The 12,200-nt window shown below is 42.2% G+C and overlaps 1 protein-coding gene across 18 annotated transcripts in view; it reads left to right on the top strand.

Moving 5' to 3' along the window:
* Ptpmeg2 (Protein tyrosine phosphatase Meg2) overlaps positions 1–7,664 on the top strand; it is a 283,516-nt gene extending 275,852 nt beyond the window's left edge. For all 18 annotated transcript variants that reach the window (XM_068349680.1, XM_068349673.1, XM_068349663.1 and 15 more), the window contains 2 exons: positions 2,107–2,314; positions 2,580–7,664. In XM_068349680.1, coding sequence (XP_068205781.1) covers positions 2,107–2,314; positions 2,580–2,806 — 435 coding nt within the window. In that variant the 3' untranslated portion in view covers positions 2,807–7,664. The remainder of the gene's footprint in view (positions 1–2,106; positions 2,315–2,579) is intronic.
* The last annotated feature ends 4,536 nt before the right edge of the window (positions 7,665–12,200 follow it).

Raw genomic sequence — 12,200 nt, forward strand, 5'->3', positions numbered from 1 at the left:
TTAGTTTCCCCCCCACTTATTAGTGATGTGAAGAGGTTCATATATTCCAGTCAACTTTGTGTACTGAACTGAAAGTGTGCCCACACCTGAGTTAGAACACCACACATGGAGGCCAGGAGGGTGAGCAGGGATGTTGTCCAACACTAGCAGACCTTTCATATCACAGTCGGACCAAAACAAAAATTTACCCACTCGACGATAAACAGTCTCGCTACCCAGGCTTTCATATTGGCCCTCCACAACACCGGAAGCTTCTCCTTAAGCACTTTGTAGGACTTGAAGGCTCGAGAAGTCTGAATGATACACCAGTAGGGGCTTTACCTCAATCCCCACTGACATTGGTACAGAGTGCAAGGGTAAGCCTGTCCTTCACAGGCTTATGCCGGTCAGTTTTTTCTCTTCCGCCATGAGGTAGGTCCGACGAGACATTTTTTTCCAGAAAAGCCCAGTTTTGTCACAGTTGAAAACTGGCTGGGGACTGTAGCCTTCTTAGAGAGTCAACTCACCAAAGGCTTCAGCTGCTTTTGTGACTGACTGGCAGCCTCCCTATGCTGCACCACTGAATAAATGCCAGTCCGTGTCTTGAATATCTCAAACCACTTGCGTGAAGCCTTGAACTCTGTGGGTGCTGTTGCTGCGGTCCCTTCTCCATTGTGTTCGGTCTGAGCACATATGAGATCACTGAAAATGAGACTTGTTTTTGTGGCAGATTATCGTCTTGTGATTGTATGTCCAGCGATTTCCTTGTCCTTAATCCAGAGGAGAAGTCTCTCCATCTCATCATGGATTTGGCTGCTCTTACTTGAAAAGACAGTCACACCCTTAGAAGGTGTTGTTGCTTTGATGGCTTCCTTCTGCTTAATAATGGTGCCTATCGTCAACAGATTTCGGCCATACTCCTTGACGAATCATACTCAACCGCTGCCAGCCTCATATCGCTTGAGTATCTCCAGCTTTGTCTCCATAGAAAGCATTCTCTTATTCTTTCTTTGAACATCAGCAATATTCTTGGGACCCATGGCTATAGAATTATGGGTTGAATAAAGCAACACGAAATTTTTAATTATGAAATCGAAATCACCAACACAAGTTCAATGTGAATGATAGCGATGCCGAAACGAAATGGTTGAGGAATGCCAATACATAGATGCCTGATGGGAAGGATGCTGACCAATAAGAGAGCAGGATCTTATAGCGGTAACTAGCATCAGGGTAGGGAGATAACCAATGGGAGAGCAGGACGATGATGGTGAGTTTACAGTTTGTGGGGCGTGAATTTTAAAATTATTTTCTGGCGACCGGGCGAATCATATCCTGAGGGTTTTTTTTTCCATGAAGTATTTCTGTATACAGACCACAATTGAAGCATTTTAATAATCACAGAAACAGTGCTGTAGTTAATCCCTTAAGTGAAGAATTGTTTGGTATTCTCAGTGTTGTTAAGTGTATGAGGATAGAAGAGAATGTGGAAAAAACAGGTCAAACTATTCGGTGTATATAAAGACAGGAAAAATGATCCTTAGCCAGAGAGAATTATGGGGTCAAAGGACCCCATAACTCTGTAGCGGTAGTATTTCAACATGTGGTTGGGGCCTTGGCCAACTTGCTATTAACTATATTAACTCAGTTGTAAAAAGGCAGCCTCCTTTTTTGTGGTGTAATAGTCTTATGAATTTTGCATTGTTGAATACTGTATACAAATTGTCCGTTATGGTTAAAGAAAATATTTGAATAGCTATGGTTCTTATTGTTTATTCCCTAATTATGGGAAATTTTAAAGAAATCATTACGGATACACTGTAGAGAGTACTAAAGTTTCTTCAATATCTACATTGTACTTTATATCCATCATCTATTGTTTTTTTATCCCTCATCTTTTTTATCTAATGAGCTTTACCATGTTCAAGTTTTAATTCTCATTTAAGAGTGAAGTCTTTGGGTGACCCCTACTGTATAGGGTTTTAATATGACTCTTTGGTCCCTTTAAGCTACATAATGGTAAAAAAGATACCTAGGTTAGTTCAGCAATGTTGTTAGTATAAGAGTTTTATGGCTGTATCACTGATTTGGCATGCATAAATTTTAAAACATTTTATACTCTTGCAGTCTGGTGAGGAACGGAAAGTTGAACACATGCAGTTTACATCTTGGCCTGATTATGGTGTGCCAGATTCTGCAATGGCCATGCTAGAGTTTTTAACCCATGTTAGAGACTCCCAGGCTCGTTTAACTTCAGAGTTAGGAGATACTTGGACTGGTCATTCTTTAGGGCCTCCAATTATTGTTCATTGTTCTGCTGGCATTGGTAGAACAGGTAAGCTATTGATCGCCTGATTTTTGTAGAATATTAAGTTATGGTTTGTAAGTAACTCTTAAGGTTAGGTTACTAGTGTCTGAACTTCTCTCATTAATAGGAGTGTTTTTATTAGTATGATTACATGTGTAATTTTATTCTTAAATTATTGTTGTGAAGATTTGGATTATTCACGTTTTTTCTTTGTAACAATTTTGGGATTTATAATGATTCATTGCCATCGTATTAGTAAAGTATGATTATAACTCGGAGATTTCTTTTTCAGGGACATTCTGCACACTTGACATTTGCATCCGTCGCCTAGAGGAAGTAGGAACTATTGAAGTAAAAGGTACTGTTGAAAAAATAAGGTCACAACGGGCTTACTCTATTCAGATGCCAGACCAGTATGTGTTTTGTCACCTCGCTCTGCTCGAGTATGCTATTCATAATGGGAAATTAGTTGAAGTAGATCTTACAGGATTTGAAGAAGATGGATCAGAATCTGACTGAAAATTTATGTAATTAACAGCAGATGATAATTTTGACAATTAATTTGAAAATATTGTCTTAAGAAAATTGTGTTTATTTGTGGTGGGACCACATGGTCAGAATTGTCTGATTGGACTTGTTTAAAAAAAAAAAATGTAAATAGTGGGAAATTGGTCAGACATTCCATAACTTGACCTTGTTGAGAAATGGAAAGTTGGAAAAGATCAAAGAGAGAATTTTTTTTAGTGAAAGGATTACTTTAATGATTAAAAGTGATCAGATTGCAATATGCATAAAGGAGGCATTGTCACCCTTAAGTGTATATATAAGATACTGTATAGCTTAAGTGAACATGGACTTTCATTGTTCAGAATTTGGTAACCCACCAGTTACAAGCCGAGTATTTTGTGAAGGGGATGTTACCTGTAGGATGACTGCAACGTTTAGTGAAAGAGAGACTTGAAATTCTTTCACCATTGAAATGAGGATGCAGAGATTTAAGAGCATATTGTTGATCGCAGGATACATGGGCTTGGATACCTCCTATGGCCACAAGGTGCTGTTGAGTGCTTTTGTCTGAATATTACTACTACTACTACTACTACCACTACTTGCTGTGAAGTGATGTAGCCTTTTTGAGTTTGATGTGGAGAATACAAACTTTTTTTTCATTTCTTTTCATATGCCTTCTCTGTTTTCCATTGGGATGGTGCACATATCAGAAGGGAAAAATGTAATGTTGCCCTACATGCATGACTCAGTGTTGCTCTTTCCTCTCATATACAGTATATATTAACTGATTATTATTTTACTGTCTAGAAATAGTTATATAAATGGATGGTTGAAAGGTTAAAGAAAGAAAAAACAAAATGAATTAGAAACACATTTTAGTTACTGTATTGCCATATTTTTCAATAAGAAATTTTTGTATTACTGCACATTTTTGGTACTTACAATAACTTCTTGCTCGTTCGTTAGATTGCCTGGCATTTTTCGCCAGACAGGGCTCTCACAAAAAATATTGCAGACCCTCAAAAAACCTATCAAAAATTAAAGTGTAACAGTTGTATAGTAGTTTTGTACCGGAACCATAAATCAAAAGTAATGAAAAAGATACCAGTGGTGTATTAGTTTCAACTACCATATTGTTAGTTTTGCCATATATAATTTTAACAACAAATTGAATCAATTAGGTTGACATGAAATTTCTCAACTTGAACATCAATTTATCAGTGGTATTTGTTGTGTTTCTTATTTATTTTTAATTTTGTTTTGCATTTATTATCTAGAAATGTGAAGTAATATATAATTAAGTGTTTAAGGTATACAATAATGCTGACCATTCCAGTAGAGGTCACACTTTAGGATTTATGTTGGTGCATTCAGTGCATGAATGAGGGTACAAAAGATTTTTGATGTGCCAATTGATGTAGTCTTGCTTTTCAATGTTTTATTTTGGCACTTCATAAAAAAAAATCTGATATCTTAAAAGATACAGTCACCGATAACAGTTAATTTGAATCGTGCAATAAAGTCAGCATTTCAGTTATTTTTTCACTAAGGGAACTACAAGTAATTTAACCATCCATAAAATTAAGGTCTCAAGAGCAGGCTTTGACAGTTCGGAGAATGTTACACAGTGCTGGAGTTGTTTCATTGTTGTATTTATATGATACTGTATACACTATTTAGTTGTAGAACTAAGGTGTTACATCAAATTAATTTGTTTTTCCCCCTCAGCATTTCACCTAACTTGGTTTGAAAGTATAAATTTGCTTTGTTAAATTTTACTCTAGTGAATTAAAAAGGGGCATTCTGATTGCAAACTTAATTACAGTTGAACACTGTAATTGCATTACCTTTTTGTCATTTTAAGGCTGATAGTTCTTTTCCATAAGTGTATGAATTGCAATACAGTTTATTCACATTGAACCACATTTACAGGAGCATCCAAGTTGCATTTTGATGCAATGTTTTTAGTGACTTACATTTGTGTATGTGACATCATATTACCTGATTAATCATTGTCTCATTCATTAAATTATCATGGTAGATTAAAAGCATTAGAAACTTTTTTTTATATATAAATTAACAGACTTTCGAGTAATGACAAAAATAATTTTTTTAATCCATGTGGGTTGTAATTTTTTTTTTTTTTATACGAAATCTCAATTTCCAGTAGTCTGGCCAATTATTTATTTTTTACTTATAGCATTCTAATTAGTACATAAATGCAAGTCAGAAAAATACATATAGTGCTTTTTGGTTGCTGTAAACTGTGGATGAAATCGTAGTATGTTATACTACATTATTTGCTCAGGTAATATGTTAAAGTAACCAAAACCTAAGGAACAGGTCATATTGCTGAATGTAATATATTATAAGCAGTATTAGCAAGCGCATAGTATACAGTATATATTTTGTAATACAGAAAATTAAAATTTTTATTAATTATGCTGACTCTATTACATGATGTAGATCATAATAATCAAGTGGTTATTAAGTTCTTTTGTGACCAGTACAAAGTACCATGAAGTTGCAAGTGCCAGTCTCACGACTTGCACACTTAAGACTATTCAAGGGTTTGATAATGATCCATTTCAGCTTATCTCCTTCAAGCTCAGGGTTTATTCCCCCAATTCAACTTTATTTCCCCTTATCAACCCAGTAGCTTTGGCATTGTTTTCCTCTTACTTCATGAACACACTCAAACACACGTCTTTAACTGTTTATTACATTTGCAAGAGGAATGATATTGGCGGTTAGTAGACAGGTTGTTTGTAAGAACAATTTTGCATTTATTGGATATTGTTTCTCATTGTATGAAGTCTGAGTTCATTGCTTACTAAAGTTTATATCCTCTTCTAGCTAAAAGTTTTTGTTAAATTAACTGCCTTTTTTAAAGCAATTTTTGAGTTGAAAGAAATTTTAAGATAAGTTTTTCCAAAGATATCAGTGATGTACTGCTGTACTTATTCATTGCCATGACAGTGTGAATATTTTTGGTAACCTATGCAGTAATTGATTGCTATATTGAAGAGGCTTGTGAATTGATATGTTCTTATGCAAGAACAAACCCTGTTGTTTTATTTGTGCATTTAAAAGTGAAAATCTGTATGTTTAGAATTATTTAAATAGAATACCATCATTTTTTTTTTATTTCTATACATGCAGTCCTTTGTATTTAATTTGCACTTGTAAGATGAAGGTTTGTTGTGTGGTGAGAATTATTTTTTGTAAGTTATAGATTCTTTGAAGACATGCCATACCTGTATTTATTCAGAAAATTTCTTAGCCTTTTCCGACTTTTAAATATTCATAGGTATTGTATTCTTTTCTGGATTTGTGTGTATTAAGAGGCTCCTCTTGTGTAATTTTAAAACATTTGGCTTTGTATGTGCCCCTTTCCTTCAATACTACTGTACCGAATCTTGAAACAGGGTGAATCTTGATGAAAAATAGCATGAAAGTTTTAATCTTCCATATTGTCTAATTTAGTGCCTTTTAATGGAGGTTTATTTACCACTGAGCAGCACTGACTTCAGTTCTCAATTATTACATGCACAATCATTCACTCGTGTATGAATGTGCAACAGGAGTGAAGTAATAAATTAAACCAGTTGACAATATAATTATATCTTTGTTTTTTAAATATCACCAGAAACGCCTTCCAAGTCTTATGTCCATTCAATGTGCCAAGTTTCGAACCTCAACTTTCCATCGTGGGACCTATTAGCGTTATTTTATTTATTGTGGTCTTAGTGGCCTACTGCAAAAGTAATATTATTTAATAAATTTAATTTCCAGTAATTATCTTTACCACACACCCTGACTAACCCAACCATTTGAATGCATTTGGCTCAAGTGATTTTGTTGGATTACTTTGGTTTTTGATGTAAAAACCCCCCCCCCCCCCCCCCCCATCACACTTGAAGGGAGTTGGTGTCTTTGTTTAGCCAGAATTTACATGCTAACTTTGAAAGTTTACTAGAAGGTATGGTTTTTATCATGTGTCTAAAGGTATATTTTTCCCATACTTTTTTGGTTGTTATTTATTAGAATTGCATATATGTTGGTCACATAGAATTTTCAATAATGTAAACAGATGGTATTTGCTGTTTTAGAAGGTATTTGTTTTGGCTTTTATGCTGCAATAGTTAATGTTGATGGCGATGACTTGATAACTTAGAATTAATGCAAAAGGACAGGTACAGTACAGTACATGAAGGTGTGAGAGAGATGAAGGCATAAATGTAAATTGTGTAAAGTGATACAGCTACAAGCAGCAAACAGTTGTGTGTTTGCTGCTCATGTTTATAGTTGTATATAATAAAGATACCATGTAAAACTTTTATTCATTGAAGAATTCAGTTTTGGGTCATTTGTAATTTTTGGGAGTTGTCACTTTTTTCTAAATACACCTAAGTAAAGGAGTTCACTCTTTATCATTGGATGATGGGTCTGTCTTCATAAACCTCTCAATTTTAATTTCAGTGACAAATCATTCTATATTAGTATTTGAATTTATATGAATGAATATATTTCTTTTACAAGAAGTCTGTGTTATGTTTGTCTTGTATACAGTAGCAATGCTATCTCATGTACTGAGCTACTAAAGCACATTGAAATGCAAGAGGTACAAGAAGACCTTAATTATTTCATAATAAATTTATCTTGAGTATTATTAGTAAATGTTTTTCCAGATCACAACCAATTATTGCAGCTACTTGTGAGTACGAAAGTACAGTAGACCAAGGAACTCATCGCACAACTCATTGATTGTATGAGTGTCTGATTAGGCACATCACCAAAGATGTAACTTTTTTATAAAACTTTTGTACATATACTAGTCAAATATCTTAATAAAATCTTCTTTCTATTTTAATATTTATTCCCTCCTTGTAATAATTATCAAATTTGGTGCTTGTTTTTTAGTCTATAATCCTAAATTTTGGAGGGAAGGGTATGAAAGAGATGCTGCCTAAATATTTGTAATGTTTTAGTAGCTCTTTTAATTAAATCATCTTGGGCTTTATCTCTGTATCTACCACTTATTTTTTCATTTGTGTTGTTAGGACTCTTATATCCACATTGCCAGATCATGGTTTTGATTGCTCTTAAACAATGATTGTTCCAACACGGTTACTTACCTAGAACTACCTTCTTAGGAGTTACTGGTAACTCTACCTAACCGACCAGCTTTTTGTATAGTTTACCCTCTTCCCGTTTTCTACGGGGTCAACCTCTGGCAGTGTGGTACGTGCCCTGAGGCGACCCGGGGTCGGGCAGCGTGCTAGCTCAGGTCGAATCGCCAGTAAGTTTCTGGTCGCGACGTGATCAACATCTCGCCGCGCTCTCTCTTACCTTGTGCGACCCTTTGTGTCCCCCGATCCTTTGTGCTTACCGCGTGTCACCCACGTGTTTCCATTTCACTTTCCCTTTACATCCTTGTGTCTCTTGGTGTGTTAGCTTTACGTTATGGAGCATCCTCGTTGTTGCCCTGGGCCTGTGGCTGGGAAGTCTTGCGGGGCTTTCCTTTCCAAGCCTGAGGTTGATCCCCACTCCTTGTGCTCCACGTGTAGGGGGAAAGCGTGTTCCCCTACCTCTACGTGCCCGGAGTGTGCTAATTGGACTGAGATCCAGTGGGTGCTCTTCGGGACGAAGAAGAAGAAGGCAGCTAAGAAGTCGCCTAAGGACTCCAGCATATCTTCGCCTGTGGGTTCACCAGACGCCTCGGCAGACCGTAGCGCCTGTCCTTCTTCCCCTACCCAGCGTAGGGGACGAGGTAAGTCCGTTGCGGGGAAGAGGCCCATTGCCCTTCCCCAAGAGTCTGATATTCCTGTGGGGGAAGTGTCCAGTGTGGGGCAGGCATGTGTGGGGCCTGAGTGTAGTGCGGAAGTGTGGGTAGGAGGCGAGGGCCTGGTGCCCGCAGGTCCCGTCTCCTCAGAAGATCCTATACGGGTAGGCCGAGTGCCGATACTTCCCCTGCCTCGTGGCGTGTTTCAGGTGCGTCAACCGCCAGGGGAGACACCGAAAAAGGTAGTTCGTCGTCTTCGGACCCCACCACGTGGGTGGCCCCTAGGACTCCCTTAAGGTCTCCCGTTAGAGGAGAAGAGGATGTGGAGCAATGGCTCTGTAAAGGGCTCGCGCGGTCCCCTCCGGCTCCCTCGGCTACGCTACCCCCCGTGTTTCTGCAACCTCCCACACCTGAGAAACGACGAGAATTTCGCCCCGCAGTCTTCGACGTGTCGGCCGGTCGGAGAGCTCCGTCCTCATCCTCGTCATCGTCGTCGTCATCGGACTCTTCTTCTGCTTCGTTATCAGAGGACGAGGACAGGAACCTTAGCAAGAGGAAGAGGGAGAAATCCCGCAAGAAGAAGTCTCGTTCCCGCTCGAGGCATGGTAAGAAAAGGTCGAAGTCCTCTAAAAAGAAAGCGAAGAGGAGTAAGTCCAAGGGCTGGGTGAATTTCACAGTGCCCCGGAGCGAGCTGTTTAGGTTTACCACAGCCACGGCCGCTTCCGGGTGGCTCCCTAGAGCCTCGCCTTCTGTGTCTCATCCTCCTAGCTCTTCCTTCGGACCAGCCGCCCGGCAAGAGGGTTCGAACCGGGACCCCCGTTTAGTAACTACCTCAACGGTAGCCTCCGCCCCTTCTTCCCTTAGGAAGGATATAAGGATTATGAAGGTAGGCTTAGCGTCGACCACGGGCACCTTGGAGGCCTTCCTTAAGCACCAAGGGCGCCCGTCGGTCCGCATGGATCCCCCATCCACGGAGCCCCCCGTGGAACTAGGTACTGTACTCCCATGACGGATGCCTTCGTTCCCACGGGGCAGCCCATACCACTGGCAGGCTCGTCGGGCATTGGTACTCCCATGACGGATGCCTTCGTCCCCACGGGGCAGCCCATATCACTGGCAGGCTCGTCGGGCGTTGCCTTTCCCACCGTCACGGCGTACCCCCGTACGGAGGAACTGGTGACGGAAGACCTGGTTGAAGGAGGGGAGTGCTCGTCTGACATCTCCTCCTACCGTAAGGTTCTGGCCCTAATTCGGAGGGATCACCGTTTGGATGAACCCAAGCCCTCAGCTGCAAAGGCCGTACTATCCGGACTGTCCAGGATGATCGACAGCCCGGTACAACAAAAGCCCTCTTTGTCTCTCCCTCTCGCTCAAGACGTGAAGTTGGGGATGGAGCAGGTAGATGAGTACCTTGCAGGACTGGCAGAGGCCCCCAGAAGCCAGAGTTCCTCCAAGCTTCTTCCGGGCCTGAAATCCCAGAAACGGTTTTACGTTCCCGAAGGGCATCACGGTGGTCCCTGTGCGGTAGAAGCAGCGGTGACCGCGCTGAACCAGGGAGCCTCGGAAGACAGGGCCTCCACTGCCCGTGTGCTTTTCCCCGTCAGAAGCCTCTATGATGGAGGACATGGCACAGGACCTGGTCTACGTGTCCTCCTGGCTGGATTGGTGGTCTTGCGCTTTGGTGGGGTTTCAGGCATCCCACGACCTCTCCCTCCCAGACAATCAGGCCATGCTGAGGGATCTTGTTAGTTCTGGAGGCAAGGCCTTTAAGTTTTTATCATCCCAGTCTCTGTCGGTGGCTACAAACTGGATCCTGAGGAAAAGGGATACGGTACTGAGCAAACTGGTGCGGAAGTTGCTGGACAGAGAAGCGAGGAGGCTGAGGAATTCCTCCGAGTGGGGGAATGACATTTTCCCCATCAATTTGGTGGAAAATACAATGGAGAAGGTGAGGAAAGTGAGAGAAACGGATCCTAGGGGCCCCCCCCCCATGAGTAAGTCTACGTTTAGAAGAGCCTCAACGGACGTCCCTCACTCCTCACAGGCCACACCCTTGCTGCCTCGAAGGGAACCACCTTCAGCTCCTTGGCTTCAAGCCTCGCAGCAGCCCACCCGTAGGGCCACCGCAGGCCCTTAGTCAGCCTACAGACCCTCCTACGGTAACGCTAGGAGAGGTAGATCTGGCCGCTCCTCCAGAAAAAGGTAGGAAGAGAGGCCCCCTACTCCTTCAGGAGCCCCTAGTAGGGGGATGCCTCAGACATTTTTGGCAAGCATGGCGGGATCTCGGTGCGGATCCCTGGACGGTGACGGTCCTGAAAGAGGGCTACAGACTCCCTTTCCTAGAAGAGCCTCCCCCTCTCATCCCAGCCCATCGGGCCGAGTGGCTGGTTCCAAATGACCCCTTGAAGAGGTCGGCACTACAAGAGGAAGTAGCTTCCATGATCGACAAGGGAGCTTTGGAGACAGTGGAGAACCCCGGCCCGGGTTTCTTCAGCAGGCTCTTCCTTGTGGAGAAATCGACAGGAGGGTGGAGGCCGGTCATAGATCTCTCAGCCCTCAACAAGTTTGTCTCAAAGACGGACTTCAAGATGGATACCCCTAAGACAGTGCTAGCAGCCTTGAGGGAGGGGGGATTTCCTCATGTCTCTCGACCTCAAGGATGCCTATTTTCAAATCCCTGTGCACCCCTCCAGCAGGAAGTTCCTCAGAATCAAGTGGGAGTCCAGTGTCCTGCAGTTCAAAACCCTGTGCTTCGGCCTCTCGACGGCCCCGCAAGTGTTCATGAGTGTGTTCGCCACGATCTCGGCATGGGCACACGAGAAAGGCATACGTCTACTCAGGTACCTGGATGACTGGTTGCTTCTTTCTGCCTCAAGGGAACAACTGAAGGAGCAAGGCGATATGTTGCTCGACCTCTGCAGGGTGTTAGGGATCACGGTCAACCTAGAGAAGTCCCAACTAGTCCCCAGCACCAGAATGACTTACTTGGGGATGGTCCTGGACACCCAGTTACTAAGGGCCTTCCCCTCAGGGGAGAGGTTAGCCAACCTAGAACGTATCCTTCAACCCTTCCTGACGGGACAACCCAGGAGGGCCAAGGACTGGCAGAAGTTACTGGGTCATCTGGTTTCGCTGGAAAAATTAGTACCGCAAGGGAGACTCAGGCTCCACCCGGTACAGTGGAATCTGAGGGAGTCGTGGACCCAAGGCAAGGAGCCCCACAAAATAGTCCCAGTCCTCCCGAAGACGAGAGAGACCCTTCTTTGGTGGAACATCAGGTCGAACACAGAGAAGGGAATGCCCTTCGCCCCCGATCCCCCGGAGATGCTGTTGTTCACGGACGCATCGAAGGAGGGTTGGGGAGCACACCTGCTAGGAAAATCGACAAAAGGGCAGTGGTCCAGCGAGGAGGCATCTCTCCATATAAACATCCTGGAAATGATAGCGGTTCTGAGGGCGTGTCGACAGTTCGTACACTTCCTGCGAGGAAACTCTGTGGCGTTAATGTGCGACGCCACAGTAGTGGCGTATGTAAAGAAACAGGGAGGTATGAAGTTGAGGGTCCTATGCGCCCTAGCCACGGAACTGTTAGAGTGGGCTACAGAAGAAGGGATAGAA

The sequence above is a fragment of the Palaemon carinicauda genome, chromosome 26, assembly GCF_036898095.1.
Source record: "Palaemon carinicauda isolate YSFRI2023 chromosome 26, ASM3689809v2, whole genome shotgun sequence".
NCBI lineage: Eukaryota > Metazoa > Arthropoda > Malacostraca > Decapoda > Palaemonidae > Palaemon > Palaemon carinicauda.